Consider the following 19,242-nt stretch of genomic DNA (forward strand, 5'->3'; position numbering starts at 1 on the left):
GACACTTTTTTAAATGTGATGCTTTGGATCAATGGCTGGTTTGTTAAGAGCAAAACTATGTTCTCAGGTTTCTGGTTGGTCTGTAAGTAAGTAAAATAGGTCAGGATTTAGAGCATCCTTTAGGTGTCAGAATGGAAATTTATTCAACATAAACCACACAGGGTTCTTACAAGATGGATACCATTTCAGTATCAATAGAGGGACAAAAAACATCACAGTTTAGGGTCCCCCCAACCTGGCTGCATATTAGAATCCTCTGACAAGCTTATATACTGATCCTCAAGTCCTACCACAGACCAATAAAATCAGAATATCTGGAGATAAGGCCTGGGAATCTGTATTTGCAAGGAATGAGACACACTGTTTTAGGAAAATGTAGTGGATTAACAATGGTCCTAAATTCTTTGCCATTTTTGCCACCAAGAGGAATCTGGCCTTGCTCTGTGCTTTGCTTTGACCAAGAGAATGAAATGGAAATAATATTCTGGGGCTTTTGAACCCTGGCCTTAAAAGGACTGGCATCTTTTGCATCTCGATTTGGGAGACCAGCCTCCGTGCTGTGAAGCCCAGGTTACTACACAGTTAGAGGCCATATGGAGAGAGGGCTGGAGGAGAAGAGACACCTTGCAAGTCCCAGTTTAGCCAAACTCCCAGCTGAACGCAGCTGCATATGTGGCCTAAGCCTACCCCATGCAAGTCAGAAGAACCACCCGGCTGAGCCCATTCCACCCACATAACGGTGAGAAATAATAAACAGTTGTTGGTTAAGCCACTAAGTTTTGGAGTGATTTCTTATTCTATAATAAGTAACTGAAAAAGGGAAATATTTGCTGACAACTCTTTACTCTTTTTGCTGTAAGATCTGTTGTTCCTATCTTGGAATGTTGGTATGAATTGAAAAGCAAGGCTGGATCCATCTTTCTAACACAGATAGAAGACAGAATTACACTGAGAGCTTAGGCAAAAGCTCACATTATGCAAACAAAGGAAGAGCAATATCCCATGTGGTCTTAGGCAAACCACCAGCTCTTGCTGCTGTCCTGAGAGCCTATGACCACACTATCTGGGTGGCCTTTGTGGTAGACACAGAGATGTACCCTCAGATCCCCCTTCAAGGATGGACTTGCTGCCTCGCTGCAGGGAGTCCAGACAGCGGACAGCCTCCAGCTGTCAACTCCGTCAGGGTCTGCCTCAGTGGCAGACAGCAGCCTTTCCCAAGATGATGCCCTTCCTGGGGCAGCCCACATTTGGTGACTGAGTGAGGTGGGGATATGAAGGCCTGGTCACTTGGGCCCAATGTGGGACACTCTGATGGAAAATACTCTCTCTGGAGCTCCCTGCCAGGTTGGCCAAGGTTTGCCAGTCCTGTTTCCCAGTGTGACTTCCTCCTCTGCTAATTCTGCTTCCTCCCCCTTCCTTTCACAGGTGTTGATCTCTGCTCACCAAACTTGGCCTCAATGCCTACTTGTGGAGAGCCCAACCTGTGGCTGCCACAAAGCTCTCCAATGATAGCAAGTTTTATTATGGGGGGTGGCGGGTAGGGTTTGATTGCTATGTTCTGGTTCTCCGCCCACAGTCTGATTCCCATAAGTGGACTGAAGCACATTCCCCAGGTCTACAGAATCCATAAATCAGGATATCCCTCTTTGTGGAAAGCAGCAGAGCCAGGAGAGAGATGAAGATTCTGTTTAACAATTTCTGCAGCAAAGCCAAAACATTTCTCCAGGGAATTAGCTGTACTTGGTAATCACTGGCTCAAATCTGTTTAACAGTTACTTTCCTTCATTAAATATCATTTTAACTTTTCATCGCCCCTCAACTAGTTGAATGCCAAAGTCACATTTATTGCTCCTTGCTTATTCTGCTTTTGTCAGTGCAATCAAGGACTTGCTGAAGACCTTTCTGGAACTATTAGTTCCTTCAGAAATAGTTCATAATGCTCCCAAAGCTGTTTAAGATTCTAAAAAAATGAATTGTCAGCAGGAAGTCCAAGAAAGGCAGGTGGCCAGCTTTCTGTGTCATTCCCCCTGTGGATTATCCGTGGAAACGTTCAAATCCTAGCTTGACCCTCCCTTCCGTTCAAAGGACTGTCGTTATTCTTTTCTTCATTTTTTAGTTGTGTGTAGTCAAAGACACAGAATAAAGCTAATGTCAGTTATAGAAAAGCCCGATTAGGACGCTGTGGTTGTGACCGCTTTCTGTCTGCACACCGTGCTCTCCCCACCTCCTCCTCCTTGCAAGCACTCTGCTTTCCTTCAGGGAAACGACGATTCTGTGTTGTCTGGATGTGCTGCCAAATATGCTGGCCAGCTCCAACATTCCAGCCCCACCTTGTCACCACCACACATACACACCCCAAGGGCAGACAGGCAGCCTAGGTCCAGCCCACCAGAATGTTCCATCCCTTCCACTCCACTGCCCTCACAGGTCCTTACAGGCACCGTGGTGCAGGGCAAGGATGGAGACTTGGGTTGTCAAATCTCAGATACTACTCCTATCTGAAGCCTTCAGGAAGTCTCTCAGGTGAAGCTTCTGTTTCCTCATTTATAAATTAGTAAATATCATCACATAATTTACAGGGGAGAGACAGGTATTCCAAAAAATTGCAGATAAAAAAGTGTATGCAGGTCCACAGTCCTGAGGGCTTGCAAATGCTGAAGAAGAGACAGCCATTGTCAGAATCTTGTTCTGCCTTCCCAACACCCTTAGGAAGTCCTTGTTCTCACTCAGAGTTTACAGAACCAGGAACCAGCCCACAGCTAGAAAGAGGCAAAACTGAGATTCAAACCAAGTTTGCCCCACTCCACAGCCCACCTTCCTGTCCTTACAGCAGACTGCCTCCCATTGGTCATGACTCTCCAGAACAGTCAAGCTTTGAGGGTGGGGGGCTCCTTCCCCTTGGTTTCTCTGGACATAACGTCTAGCTGAAGGTCAGATTCCTACTGGAAACCAGAATATTTGGGGAGAAGATCCTGAGGAGAGTGTGGCAGTCCACAGGCCCGAGGACTCCACAAGCCAAACCTGGGTCAGGGTCAAGGTGCAGGTCATGGCGTAGGGTTTGTGCTTTAGGGAGCTAAAGGGACTTATTGTGGCTGCCCAAGGAGAGGACCAGGGTGACACCAGCATGCCAGGCTCTCCCTGTGGACACTTAGCTTTTAAATTGGTGTGGTGCACAGTAAACATCATCTCTCAAATAGCAATCAGTCCTCACAGCTTACACATTCCAAAGCTTATCTCCCTGACCTCTATTTCAGGACCTCAGAATCAAGCATCAAGAAGGTGGTCTCAGGGAGGCCAGCCTGGTGGTGTAGTGGTTAAGTTCGCACGTTCTGCTTCAGTGGCCTGGGGTTTCCAGGTTCGGATCCTGGGTGTGGACCTACACAACACTCATCAAGCCATGCTGTGGTGGTGTCCCCCATACAAAATAGAGGAAGATTGGCAACAGATGTTAGCTCAGGGCAAATCTTCCTCACACCCCGCCCCCCTCCCAAAAACAGAAAGTGGTCTCAGGAAGTAGGTGGAGAATCTTCTTTGGATAAAGCTCCTAACATGACTCTCTATTTCCTGGGTAGGCCCCTTCCCTGCCCTCTCCTCACCCTGAATTCATCCTATTGCGGCCATTTTAAACTTTCCAAAGAACAGCTTTGAAAATGTGCTTAAACACCTTCCATTGTACAAACACCATATGCTGCCACTTCTATGAGCTACCTAGCACAGTCAAATTCAGAGACAGGAAGTGGAATGGTGTTGGCAGGGGCTAGGGAGGAGGGAATGGGGAGTTAGTATTTAACGGGTACAGTTTCAGTTTTACAAGATGAACAGAGCTGTGGAGATGGATGGTGGTGACGGTTCACAACATTATGAACGTATTTAATACCACTGAACTGTACACTTAAAAATGGTTAAGACGGTAAATTTCATGTTATTTCTATTTTACTACAGTAAAAATATGGGGGAAAAAACCCTTCAATGGCCCCCCACTGCTTAAACAACAGAACACTCACGCTTTGCCTACCATTGAGGCCCCAGGATCCCTTTCCAGTTTCTCTCCCAGCTTTCATTCTGCAGGCTCCAGACTAGAAACCAGAGTGTGCTCCATGCCTGTGCCCCGCCCTGTATCCTCTTACTCCAAGGCCAGCCCACCATGTTTTCTCTGCTCATTTTAGCCAATTTCAGCATCTGTTCTTTTATTAATATCAGAAGTTCTCAGATAAAGCCAAAACTTTTCTTAACATTGGATGAACCTGGCCTCCCCACCCATATGAAGCTCCAGTACCTTTAAAAAACTCTCATACTCTTGTCTATGGGAGGTGGGCACGCGCATGTGACTTCCAAGCTAGATGTAAAACACATTATTTCTCAGGCCTGCTTTAATTATGGCAGACATGTATGCAGGCTCCCATTTTAACCCCACTAGCATACTGCTGCCAATCCATCTTTCCAGAGGCGGGTACCCTTGTGAAGTAGAAAACCACTGGGCTGCTAGCCAGGAGGCCTGAGGTCTGATCTCAGCTCAGACATGAAATGGGTAGGAGACCACGGGATAGACACGTAACTTCTGGGCTTCAGGTTCCCCACCTGGAAAATGAGACCTAAAGTTTGTTCCAGCCGTAAAACGCTACCTAACTGAGACAACCCGTCCTGCAATTATTAAATAACCTGAATTAATATTGATAATGAAGACACAAAATAAAAATCATAATGACTCGAAGTGCAATCAGGAAAAAAAAAGACTTGCTGGAAATGATGCGAAACTCATGATAGCAGAAGTGAAGCCCAGTAAGATTTGATAAGAATGAAAACTGACTGGTGACTCAAACTTTCCTTTCAATATTTACATGGAAAGCAATTAGTCTCAATAAAAGGATTTTCAGTGGGATAAGGATAGAAAAAAAGGGAACGATTTCAAGGCTTTCTTCAGAAAATTTAGCTTCTTGAGGTTTATCCTAGAAAGATTTTCTTACAGAAATTTATCAGTGTTGTTATTATTCTGATTAAAATTTTATATTTCTAAATGTGGAGTCAAAATCCTTGGTGTTGAAATGATGATTCAATGACGGAAGAACGAAATGTCCTGCATTTCAAAAGCAATGCCAACATCAAAACGGATCACGAACAGCAACTCTGACATTCGGAGAAGGGCAGAGAAAGACCCCCAAAGGAGCAGCAGAGTGGCCTTGAGAGTGAGGGCTGTGGTTGTCACCAGCCAAGGAGAAACAGAATTAGACTTGTGACGTGCACTAAACACTGTTAAGTCTATATATGTAAATATACACATACACACACTTACTGAAGGCCACTGTGCTATTCTGTATTGCTTGCTAACTGAGCCCCTCTGGGGATTAATGAAAACTAGATATTTCAGATCTTTCTTAGAGGATATCTTAGAGATAACTCAGGCTAAACCTTGCACTTTACAGACAAACAAACTGAGGCTCAGAAAAGGCCACCGCCCAGATGCTATAATGAGGCGGCACTGTTGTCTAGAATGGTGTAGATACCAGCCAAAGGCTTGCTACTTCCAGCCAGGACCAACAAGGGGCAACCCACAGCACTCGTTCTGCATCTATTCTCTGAAGGCTGACAGGCGCTGCCTTTGGTTTCCCGGGGCCTCGCTTGACGGGAATACACGAAGACAATTGCTCCTTCTCTCCGTACCCTGTTGCTCTCCTGGGAGAGCTGTCACTCCTTCAAGTGGCTATTTTAGGGAATCACCCAGAGACAAATCTACTTTGGTTTCAAGTTTTAAATTAAGAGCTGTGGAGTTTGGCAGACACATACGCTCGCTTCTGTTTTGTGTGTCTAACGCGGAAAAGTGAGTCCATGGCTAAGGTCCGTTTTTTTCATTATCAGACGCTTGACATTTGGACAGTGTTCTCAATCCAAGCCTCACAGAGAATGCCTTTGTCAACACTGGAGCTCTCTTCCCTCCTTCATGCCCCTCCTCACCTCCACACGCCACCCCCAATCCTACGCCAAGGCGGGAGAGGGCAGGAGCTCCGCCAACACTATAAAATCACCTACAGAAAATGCAGATCCCTTGCTGCGTGGTAAAATACTCCCTATCACAAACATATGTGGGCCTTGCTTCTTTTGTTACCCGATCTTTGGCAGCCAGAGGAGTGCCATTTCATCTCTCAATGTGTTTTGCATTCACAAGAAGAGTCGGCGGGCCGAGGGTGCTATTCGCCACGAGTTTCTGAGTGGCAGCCAATCCCTGTTCCCACCTCTGCGGCACAGGCTGCCCTGCAGCGGCAGTCTGGCCTCCCAAGCTGGCCGCTCTCTGCACAGAGCCGAGCAGACATGCCAGGGCCCCGCACATCTCACGAGGCCAGGCCAGGGGACATAAAATAGCAGGTGGTGGAGTCAGCCGTCAAAGGATCTGGAGGACATGCTGAGTGTGCCTGGTGGGATTCTCATCCCAAAGCAGGCCAGCAGACAGGGGACAAGCGACGTGCCCATTGCTCCCTGGCAGCAAAACGTTCATGTTTGTCCTTAATGATGTGAATATGAATATTTCAACTTTCCCCTAAGGGTTGATTTTCAATCAAACATTTTCCCTGATCTTGACTTTTACTATTATAAATTTTCCTTTTGTGATGTATAGTCTTTTAAGTGATCCAGGGCAATAACAATAACAATAATAGTAGCAAACGTTTCCTATGAGTCAGGGACTGCTCTCGGCTCATTAGTTTACTCAGTCCCCTCAACAATACTCTGAGGACACCACAGACTGTTGTTCTTAAACAAGTGAAATTTATTTCTTGCAGTTCTGGAGCTGAGAAGCCCAAGTTGCTGGCTGATTCGTTTTCTGCTGAGAGCTCTCTTTCTGGCTGGCAGATGGCTGCCTCCTTGCTGTGTCCTCACATGGCAGAGGAAGAGAGAGCAAGCTCTCTGGTGTGTCTTCTCCTAAAGACACTAACCCCATGCAATCAGGGCCCTGTCCTTATGAGCTTATTTAACCTGAATTACCTCCTTATAGGGCCTGTCTCCAAATACAGTTACATTGTAGGTTAGGGGTTCAACATACGAATTTGGGGAGACACAATCCAGTCCACAGCAAGTAGGTATTGTCACCATCTCTATTTTTTAGGAGATAAAATTGGGGCATAGAGTGGTAAGAAACTGGCTTAAGGTCATACAGCTATTAAGTAGAAGATTCAGAATGCAAATCATTGTCTTCCTGACTCAAATATTCACGCCTCTAACCACTACATCACACCGTTTATACATGTTATAGGTATATATGCATATATAAAAACACACACATACGAACACACGTGTACATAACCAAATATCGTACACAGTTCCATTCAATAACAATTACCATTCCTAAACTAGTAAGCGGTTGAAGTAAAAAATTATCCCCAATACAAAGGTGTTGACAACAAAGCAAATTTTTCCTTGTGGAAGAAAAGATTCTACTTAAGGATTTGTCTGTTGAGGGTCATGATACCGAAGAGGACAGCATGAATATATTCACAATTTGAACTAGAAGGAATTCCAAACTGGAACAAGAAGTCAGGACTTCTAGTTCAGAGCTCTATCTACTGGCTGAGGTTTAATGAGGTTCCACAGGACAGAATATGTGTACATATATGATTTATATGGGATGTGATTAGCTTTCTGGATCCAAACTCTATCCTGACCTACAAGGTCCCACCTGATGTGGCCACAGCCAATCCTCCAGGTTTATCTCCCCTCTTTCTTTATTCCTCACCACCCCCAGACTCACTGGTCCTCCTTGCTCTCCTCAGAGACATCCAGCTTGTTTATGTCCCTTGGCACATGTAGACATTCTCTGCACAGAAGCTCTGACCCACACCTGCACATGGTGGCCACTTCATGTCCTACTGTCTCACCTCTTCAGACAGGATTGCTGGATCCACCATCCAAAGCAGTCCCCGTACCATCCACCACTGACACTCTTTCACATCATCCAGTTTTATTTTCTGACGTTATCTTATTTAATAACATGTATATTTAATTATTTTCTGCCTTATCTCTCCCCTCCTTTGAGTAAATCTCCTTGACAGAAGGGACTTTATCACAGTCAGCCTGCTAGCAGCCAGACCATCTGGTCAGTGACTGGGAAGACAGCAGTGAGAAATAAAAGAATATGGGCATTTTATTATTAAACTAATATTTCTTCAATTTTAGCCACAGGCAAAGTATCACTGTGCTGTAATATATTGCTGGAGATAAGTTTAGAACCTCATGAATATTGATAAGCATCTCTTTTATACTGCACCTAAGGAATGCCTAACGAATATCTTTCCAACACATGAAAAAATTAAATAAAATTTTTTTCCTGAGTGTTTCTCTTCTATTTAGCTAACATTCCTCACCTTATGGCAATTAAATATCAGAGGCAATATGACAGACACAGGCAAACAGGCCATGGGAACAAACTGAATAATGCTGAATCCCAATCCCATCATTGGATGATACTGGACTAATTGTTCACCTTCTCAGAGTCTGTTTCCTCATGTGTAAAACGCAAACGTTATCATATAATTTGCAGGAGAGTCCTGATAATATCCACAAAGTACCAATCACAACGTCTGGTGCATATTTAGTGCTCAAGAAAAGAAAGCTCTCTCTATCATTACTGAATATAAATATAGGTAGATGAGCCTATCCCTTAGAACTCCTGTCTTTTATTGGCATATTTTCTGTTCCTTTTTCTCTTTTGTTGTTTTGCACACAAAAAAATCATAGTATATCTTTTGATTGATTTATTTAAAATAGTAGATGTAGATCAGAACTAATGAAACACATGATATTCATTGGAAATTAGCCTATAATTAATAATAATAAAAACAAAAGAAAATAACCTTAAATGGCCAACCAGAGGGGAACTATTAAGAAAATTAATTATATTGATTCAGTGAATATTACTTAAAGATAAGTTAAGAAGCTATACTGTAACTGAAAATATGTATGATATAATGTTAAAAGAACAGAGCAGCAGGTACCACATCCTGTCTTGGCAAGAAACCTGTTGCTCTCAATCCTTTTACTAAGAAAACTAGAAAAGCTGAATAAAACATAGAATACATCCATGTGAAGCCCTGAAGATCTACCAAGGCAGCCAGGACATGAGAGTGTATTCATTTCCTATCACTACGGTAAAAAGTTACCATAAATTTAGCATCTTATAACAACATAGATTTCTTCTCTTATAATTCTGGAGGTCATTAGTCTGAAATGGTCTTACTGGACCAAAACCAAGATGTTGGCAGGGCTCTGTTCCTTCTGGAGGCTCGAGGGATGAATCTGTTTCCTTGCCTTTTCCAGCTTCTAGAGGCTGCGTGCATTCCTTCGCTCATGGTCCCTTTCTCTATCTTTCAGAGCCAGCAGCATAGCATCTTCAAATCTCTCTCTGACTCTGACTTATCTGTCTGCCTCGTCCACTTATAAGGACCTTTGTGGTTACATTGGCCCACCTAGATAATCCAGGATAATTTCCCCATGCATTGGTCAGATGATCAGCAACCTTATTTCCACATGTAGTCTTAATTCCTTCCTCCCATATGATATAACATATCCACGGGTCCCAGAAATTAGGAAAAGCGCCTCTTTGGGGGCCCATTATTCTGCCTACCACACGAGGCCAGGCTTGCAAACTGAAGGGAAGGGCAACAAGCTGAGTGTGACATTCTGTGGTCCTGTCCTGATCAAAGCAGTAGTTGATTCAGGGGCCAGGAGGCTACCAAACCAATAAAATACCATAGCGTGGTAGTTAAAAGGCTGGAAACCTGAATGGAGCTTTATGGAGACAAAAATTGGTGTTCATGGCCTGCCAAAGAGTAGAGGCCTTGGTTAACACCACAAATGTCAGTTTAGGACCCTGGAAATAGACCAGCTAAAATACAGATTTAAACACATTCAATTCTAGACTTGATCTAGGTGCTTGACCCTGATTCCAATGTCTTGACAGATGCAAAGTAAAATCTCTTGGAAGGAAAATACCATCAGCCAAAAAGTCAAACTATCTCTAATTTTACCTGCATAATGTCTGACATTCAATTGGAAACTTCTAGGCGTACCAGTGATAAGGATCAAATTACCACACAAAAAAAGATAATAGAATCAGACTAATGGATGATGCAAATATAAGAGTTATCAGGAATAAGCATCAAAATAAATATTATTAATATCTTTGAGAAAATAGATAAGATGGAGAACAGAAAATAACCTGACAATGGAGATCTATAAAAAAGAACAAAATTGAAATTCTAGAACTATAAAAGTATATAATTACTGCAATTTAAAAGAATGAATAAATAGGGGCCAGCCCAGTGGCATAGTGAAGTTCATGCACTTTGCTTCCACGGCACAGGGTTCGCAGGATCGGATCCTGGGTGTGGACCTATGCACTGCTCATCAAGCCACGCTGTGGCGGCATCCCACATATGAAATAGAGAAAGATTAGCACAAATGTTAGCTCAAGGCTAAACTTCCTCAAACAAAAAGAGGAATATTGGCTACAGGGCCAATGTTCCTCAGCAAAAGAAAAAAAAAGAATAAATGGGTTAAACAACATAATTGGAATGGCAGTAAAGAAGAATAGAGAACTAGATGAAAAGTGAATAGAAGATATCTAAACTGAAGAATGGAGAGAAAAAGGATGGAAATAAAGCTATAAGGGATGAAATGAAAAGGGCTAACATTTATATAATTAGATCCTTAGAAGGTGAGGGGAGAGAGAATGGAGCACAAACAGTGTTTGAAGAGATAATGATTGAGGATTTTCCAAACTATCAAGTCATAGTTTCAAAAAGCTCAAGAAACCCAAGGAGAATCACTATATATATTTTAAAAGTCACAGCTAAGTACAACATAGTAAAAATATTTTAAAACCAAAAACAGAGAAAATCTTAAAAGTAGTCAGGTAGGGGGAAAAAAGATCACTTTCAAAGGAGCAGCAGTAAAAACTGACAGCTCACTTATGATCAGAAAAGATGCAAGTCAGAGGACAACAGAATAACATCTTTTATGTGTTGAAAGCAAATGACTGCCAAGATCCAATTCAGTTCCATGGAAAACGTCCTTCTCACCTACAGGCTACAAAAGACATTTTCAGACAAACACAAACAGAGAAATTGTGGCCAAAACAATTGTACTAAAATAAAACATTACAGAGATTTCTTTACACAACGAAAAATCATCCCAGTCAGAAGTATAGAAATGCAGGAAAAGCTGAGGAGCAACCGAAATGGTAAATGTCTGGGTAAGTCATAGCAACTGTTGGCTGTGTAAAATGATACAAATAATGTCTGTGGTGTTCAAATTATATATAGAATTATTATTATTATTTTAATGATAACACAAAAAGCAGGAGAGTTGGTAAGAAAGACAAAGTGATCTAATGTTCTTGCATTTGTCTGGAAAGTGGTAAAAGCTTAATTTATATTAGGATCAAATATGTCTGGAATTTATATTATACTCTCAAGTATAATCACTAAACAAGATTTTAAAATGTATACCTACTAAGCCTTGAGAGGAGAACAAACAAAATGACATAAAACACTCGAGTAATACAAAAGGATACAATGAAGAAGAACAAAGGGGAATACAGAACAAGTAGGCGAAACAGAAAACAAATGGTAAAACAGTAGATTTAAACACAAATATATCACTAATTACATTAAATGGAAAGGGACTACTCCATTTAAACATGTTGTCAGTCTATAAAAAAACAAACCCAAATAAGTATTGCTTAAAAGAGAAACATCTTAATTATAAAGATACAGAAAGATTGAAAGCAAAGAGTGAAAAAGATCCCATGCAAGCAGAGGTCAAAAGGAAGTTGACTTAGTTATCCTACTATAAACAAATTAGACTTTAAGGCAAGAAGAATGACTAGACACAAAAAAGTAGATTTCATAAGAATTAAAGATTTAATATGCCAGGAAGGTATAACAATTCTGTAGTTGCGTGCATTTAATAACACAAAATAAATAAAGTAAAAGTAGACATAAAAGGAGAATAGAAAAATCATCAATAATAGCGGGGGATTTTAATGGACCTCTCTGGTTAACAGACGGAACAAGCAGAGAAAAAAAAAAAAGGATATGAAGATACGAACAATAAAATTGTTAAATTCTCCTAATTGACATACGAAGTATTGCAACCAACACCTGCAGAATACACATTCTTGATAAATATACAAGGAACACTTGCCAAAATGAACCACTTTGGGGACCAGAAGGCAAGTTTCAACAAATTTCAAAGAATCAAAATCATACAATATGTTTTCTGATCACAAAGAAATAACAGAGTATTGCTAGAAAGAAATGCAAGGATACAAGACCCAAAATGTTTGCAAATTATGCAGTCAACACATTTTTAAATAACCCCCATGGTCAAAGGTGGGGGGAATGGAAATAAATTATTTTTAATTAAATGATAATAAACTACACAAATTTTAGGGTGCAGTTAAAGCCATGCTTAACATGCTAAAGCTAGCGACCTCCATCTGTGGCCTTGAATATTTTATTGTCACATGTGGTATACACAACTTTTAATTCTGTAGATGACTTTTGGCTTGGACATAAAAGCCAAGCCACTCATTTATATTATGTTTTTAATCCAAAGAAATGTGCACTTTTTATGCCTCAGAAAATATAACTTGTATAGGTTGCACTTGCCTATCATGGTTTGGATGGACTTTTTTGCATGTTTTCCATTCTTTTCTAATGGATACTGTCCTATGAGGCTTCTAAGCCATTCATGGGTATCTCAAATGTCTTCTTTGCTCGTATACATCCATCCTTAGGTGTTTCTAATGTTTATTTTTCCCTGTATGCTTGTATATATAGCTATGCACTATGGAAATTAGAAGGAATGAATGATATGTATATTACTATTGAAAATAAAGTCTCTTTCACTTAAAAAAACTATAGCAAATTTTAAGATGCAATTAGGGTCATACTTAAATTAAACAATGTGATGAATATATTAGAAATGAAGAAAGGCTGAAAACTCATGTTCTAGGTATCTGTATTAGAGTTAAAAAAAAGAATAGTAGGGGCTGGCCCCGTGGTCGAGTGGTTAAGTCTGTGCGCTCCGCTGCAGGTGGCCCAGTGTTTCGTTGGTTCGAATCCTGGGCACGGACATGGCACTGCTCATCAAACCACGCTGAGGCAGCGTCCCACATGCTACAACTAGAAGGACCCACAACGAAGAATATACAACTATGTACTGGGGGGCTTTGGGGAGAAAAAGGAAAAAATAAAATCTTAAAAAAAAAAAAAAGAATAGTAAATCACACAAAGGAAAATAACAACAAGAACATAATAAGGGTAAAAGTACAAGATAATAAAACAGAAAGCAAAAATACAATAAATAAAATCAACAAAGATAAAAATTGGTTCTCTAAAAAGAATAATAGCCTTTTAAACCCCAGGCAAGAGAGGCACAAAGTATTAATATCACCACTAATTTTAAGAGACATTGAATGATAGTAAGATGATATTATAAAAGCATCTTTATGCCAATGAATCTGAAAATTTAGATGAAAAGGATAAATTCCTGAAACAAAAATACGACCTATAAAAACTGACACAAGAGGAAATAGAAAATGTGATTAATCCCATATCCATTATAGAATTTGAATCTATAATCAAAAACCTCCCTCAAAGAAACCTCTAGGCCCAGACAGCATCACCAACGAATCTCCTGACACATGAAGATACTATTTCAGACACTGGAAAGAGAGGAGGCACTTCTCAACTCATTTTGTGAGGCATGTATAACCCTGATACCCAAACTTGAAAAGGACATTGCAAGAAAGGAAAATTGCAGGCCAATTTTTCTCAACAGCATACACAAAAATATTGTAAACAAAATCTTGGCAAACCAATCCTAGCGACAAGCAGCCCTTCTGATACAGGATGAGGCAAAGATGTTCACTACCATGACCTCTCTTCAATATCATAAAAGTCTTAGAGACATGAGACAGGGAAAAGAAATAAAAAGCATATTGAAGAGAAAGAAATAGAACTGTTGTTACTCATAGAGGACTGTTATTATATATGTATAAAATTCAAAAGAATTTCCTTAGAATTAATTAATGAACTTAGCAAGATTCAATATAAAAAACAATTGTATATCTACATACCAGCAAATAAACAATTATAAAATGGAATTTCTAAAAATTATACAATTTGTAATAGCATAAAAGCTTCACCAAGTACCTAGGATTATGTATCAAAAGATATACCTCTATATAGAAAACCATAAAATATAATTGAGAAAAATTAAAGAAGACCTAATTAAATGGAGGGATATAACACGCACATGGCTTGGAATATTCAATATTGTAAAGGTATCAGTACTCCTGGAATTGATATAAAGTTTTAATGCAATCCCAAACACAATCTCAGTGAGAATTTTTGTACAGCTGACAAACTGAGACTAAAATTTATATGGAAATGCAAAAAGACAAGAAAAAGAAAAACCATGATAACCTTGAAGAAAAAGAATAACACAGTTGGAAATTTTACACCATCAAGGATCAAGAGTAATTATGAAGCTATAGCAATAAGATACTATGGTATTGTCTCATGGACAGACAAATAGACCAATGGAATAGACTAGTGAGAATAGACACAAGACTGTACATACACAGTCACCTGATTGATGACAAAGGTGACACTGTAGAACAGTGGGAAAATAATGTTTTTTTTCAAAATGGTGCTAGACTGTTTGGATATTTCTGTGGAATAAAAAGAATCTTTACACTATACACCATACATAAAATCAATTAGGCCTGGACTGTTGATCCAAAAGTGAAAGGTAAAACAATAAAGCTTTTGGATGATAACAAGGAGAACATATTCATAACCTTGGGGCATTCTTAAATATGACATTAAAAGCATTAACCATAGAGGAAAAGATTGATATACTGGACTACATTAAAATTAAGAATGTATGTTCATCAAAAGACACCATTAAGAAAGTGAAAAGTAAGCCACAGAGTGAGAGAAGATATTTGCAATACAAGAACTCATATCCACACTATCTAAAGAACTGATACAAATCAGGAAAAGACAGTCAACCCAGCGAAAAATGGGCAAGAGATCTGAAAAGGCACTTCACAGGAGAACAGCCAAATGGCCCATAAATATATGAAAAGATGCTCCCCTTAATTAGTCATCACGGAAATGCAAATTAAAATCATAATAAAATGCACTACTCATTTACCAGCATATTTAAAACAAGGAAGACTGACAATCCAAATGTTAGGGAAAATGTGAAATAATTGGAACACTTGTATATTGCTAGCGGGTGTGTGAATTGCACCCTGTGATTCAGCAATTCCATTCTCTTGTATATGCAACACAAAAGTGTACATAAATGTGTAAAATAATGTTCATAGCAGCATTATCCCTAATAGCTAAAAACCAGAAACAATCCAGTGAAATGCATAACACCATCTATTATCTATAGAAAAAAGTAGAATAGACAAACTATGGTGCATATATAAATGTATTACATTATTTTATATTTTATGTATTACATATTCTAATAATATTTTATATACTTGAACATATAAATTAGAACACTATACACCAAGGAAAATGAACTAACAATACTACATGCAAGAGAATAAATAAATCTCATGAACGTAAAGTTGAACAAAAATGTCACATGGAAAAGAGTACATGTTGAATATGTCTGTTAATAAAAATTGCAAAAACTAGCAAAAATAATCTATGATGTTAGACGTTAGGACAGTGGTTACCTTGGAGAGGAAAAAGAATAGTGACTATGAGGGTATTGGTTCTGTTCTACTTTATCTAGGTGGCAGTTACATGGGATGTTCACTTTGTGAAAATTCATTTACCTGTACATTTGTGATTTGTGGATTTTTCTATACTATGTTACACATCAATAAATAAGCTTGTTTTTAAAGAGGAACAAAGCAGAATCGATCTTATATTACACTGTTAAAATTATGTAAAAACTTGTACCTGTGTACATAGGAATCAATTAAAATGCAATTTCAGATGCTGAAATAACTGGTTTTTCCCTTTCTTTTAAAAAAATATTTTGGGGCTGGCCCCGTGGCTGAGCGGTTAAGTTCGCGCGCTCTGCTGCAGGCGGCCCAGTGTTTCGTTGGTTCAAATCCTGGGCGCGGACATGGCACTGCTCGTCAGACCACGCTGAGGCAGCGTCCCACATACCACAACTAGAAGAACCCACAACGAAGAATACACAACTATGTACCGGGGGGCTTTGGGGAGAAAAAGGAAAAAATAAAATCTTTAAAAAAAAAAAATTTTGAATTGCTATAATAACTTGTGTAATTTAAAAACAGACAAATAAACACCAAAAATTAAGTCCAGATTATTTTCTGCAATTGGAGAGCTTCCACTTGTCCAGGAATTTCAATATTTTGGAATAAGTATTCAGAGTTAACTATTTATTATGGCTCCCAATTCAATACCAAATTCAAGATGGCTTGTGCTCCAGTTTACAGAAGCAGATAGGGGCTGACAGCAATTTCCATTTCTCTCCAGACCTTTCTGCATGTAAACTGACATTCTTTTTTCTGTCCTTCCCTGGTCCCATTTTCAGATCTCATATATATACTGCCAGAACGGTGCTTGCTCTGAGTCATTTAGTTTGCCATTTCACCAGTATTTAATTCTTTGGTACAATTTATCTCAATTTAGAAACTATAATGTAACCTTCCCAAGGCAGAGTTTCCCCTCACTTGAGCCCAGAAATATGTCTCTCAACTGTTTCCTTTGTCCCAGGTAGTTAACATTTTGTGCAATATTTAAATTTCTTACATGTTATTGTCAGCGACAATTCTAATTTTAACCATTCTAATGGTTAGAATGACTGAAGTGGGAGAGGCTAAGGTACATTTTACATTAGAATACCCATAATTTCTACCTGATCCATCATTTCTTCTAACATAAATGAGGAATGTATATCATAACCCTTTATGAAATTCTTTCTGAACTCTCATTTACTATCCCAAAGCAAAGGACTTTTAAGGTAGTATGTCTCTGATAAATTTCTATTCAGAGCATTGGTTCGACTCACAGAAAAATCGAGCATTAGAAAGCTGCAATTCCAAAAACTCAGAGGTACAGAATTGAGGTCCCAAAGTGCTCTCAAACAAAAAATTGCAGGAAAAAAAAAATCAAGTTGGGAAGATTTAAATTTCTTCTCTTGACTAACTAAGCAAGAGCTTACTGAGGATCTATGGTAATTTCTCCAAAAACTTTCTGGAGGTAAAGAGAGTAATCATCACGTAATCATCGAAGAAGCCCTGCTCATCCTTGAGGAACCAAGGCCTGCAAACTGGAGGTGCAGTGGACAGGCCTGGCCAAGAGTCATGTCTGACCCCTAAAGTGGAGGTCACACTAGGGGTATCACTCGGGCATCAGATGAGAGATTTTGTCCTGGGGCTCCATTTGTAACATACAAATGTGATCATTGATTTGCCAGAGGAGATTACATTGAACCTTCCTGATGTAATTTGTTCAAGCTACCTTTTGTTCCCAAATAGATGAATTCTCTCATTAATGATTTGCCTTTTGGGGCTGAGTATTGTCTTTTTAATTGTCACTTTATCTCTTGAACAATACCTAAACTTTTGTCTTGTTTTCTATTAAATCCTATGTATTTTGTGTGTGTGTGAGAGGAAGCTTGGCCCTGAGCTAACATCTGTTGCCGATCTTCCTCTTTGTGCTTGAGGAACATTGTCACTGAGCTAACATCTGTGCCAATCTTCTTCTACTTTATGTGGGATGCTGCCACAGTGTGGCTTGATGAGTGGTGCTAGGACTGCGCCTGGGAATCCAAACCAGTGAATCCCGCCGAAGCAGAGCACACAAACTTAACCACTATGCCACCGGGCCAGCCCGAAATCCAATGTATTTTAATATGAACTCAGATCACTCTTCTCTGTAGAAAATAGGGTGCAGAAGACGCATTTTGGCTGTTGTGCGGCTCTGCTTAAGGCCACCCATGCCTTATCGGTGTTCAGGCTTTAGTTGCAATCCCACACTATCCCATTCCCACATATGTGTGCCCCAAAGGGTTTTCATACCTGACAAAAGTCATCCACTTGCCGGACATAACCAGCCACTTCACCATCAGATTCAAAGATCTTCCAAACTTTTCTTTCTGCCTTCTTGTATTCCTGGGATCCTTTCCAGTTCATGGCCATCAAGGAGCGCTCTGTCAGGGGAGCTGCCACGATGATGTCCAGCTGGCCGTTGTAGATCAGCACCTGAAATGAAATCAGGCAAATGCAGGAGTCAGCAGGTGAAGCCAGTGAGTCTATCGATGTACAGAGAGAGAGACAGAGGGAGAAAAAGGATATGTGAACTTCTCTGATACCGTGCTCAGGGGGGCCAGCTCAGCAGATCAGTAGGGTCATTTTCTTCCAGTTGGCCACACACACCAACAATCTGAAATCAATGCTAGCCTTGTCTCAACCATTGCATTCTTCCAAAAGTTTGATTCTTCATAGGAATCTGCATAAAAGCCTCTCTTGGTTGCAACCATCTGTGCTGTATGACTCGGTGACATAGGTTTCACTTGGATGTACGGCTAAGTTAAAGAGGAGGACTGCGGTTATATTTTAGCGGAACTAAGGAAAACTACACCCTACATTTTCATGAAGCCTGCATTTCACTAACTTTGCTTTCAGACATTGTAGCAGCTGGCAAGCTGGGGTTGTAATCCACATTGTTCCCCTTCCCACGTTGATTTCGCTGTGGCAACTATAACTTTTTGAGGCTCACAAATAAATGCAGGTGCCTCAGATTTGTTACTCGTTGGACGCAACTATGTCTGCCATGCCATTTCCAAGACCTCCATTTCTTTCCTTTTGTTGTGAGGCAGTTTGGCCCTGAGCTAATATCTGTTGCCAGCCTTCCTCCTTCTGCTTGAGGAAGACTGTCGCTGAGCTAACATCTGTACCAATCTTCCTCTATTTTACGTGGGGCAATCTTCTTCTGTTTTATGTGGGACATCTGTCACGGCATGGCTTGACAAGCAGCGCTAGGTCTGCCTCTGGGAACTGAACCAGCAAACCCTGGGCCACCGAAGTGGAGTGCAGGAATGTAACCACTACGCCACCGGGCTGGCCCTCCTTTTCTTAAATGTGATAGGCACTTGTCAGCAGTAAGGAATGTCCTTTCTTCCTAACATAAAATTGAGGGATTTTTGGCCAAGTTGATGGATATTATAGGAGAAACAACTCTG

At 40.2% G+C, this 19,242-nt stretch overlaps 1 protein-coding gene across 1 annotated transcript in view; it reads right to left on the reverse strand.

Annotated features, from left to right (window-relative positions):
* The window catches only part of CPVL (carboxypeptidase vitellogenic like), a 136,748-nt gene that overhangs the window by 17,291 nt on the left and 100,215 nt on the right, over window positions 1-19,242 (reverse strand). The window contains exon 12 of the mRNA XM_008518416.2: window positions 18,080-18,262. Coding sequence (XP_008516638.2) covers window positions 18,080-18,262 — 183 coding nt within the window. The remainder of the gene's footprint in view (window positions 1-18,079; window positions 18,263-19,242) is intronic.

Source organism: Equus przewalskii, chromosome 4, assembly GCF_037783145.1.
Source record: "Equus przewalskii isolate Varuska chromosome 4, EquPr2, whole genome shotgun sequence".
NCBI classification, from domain to species: Eukaryota; Metazoa; Chordata; class Mammalia; order Perissodactyla; family Equidae; genus Equus; species Equus przewalskii.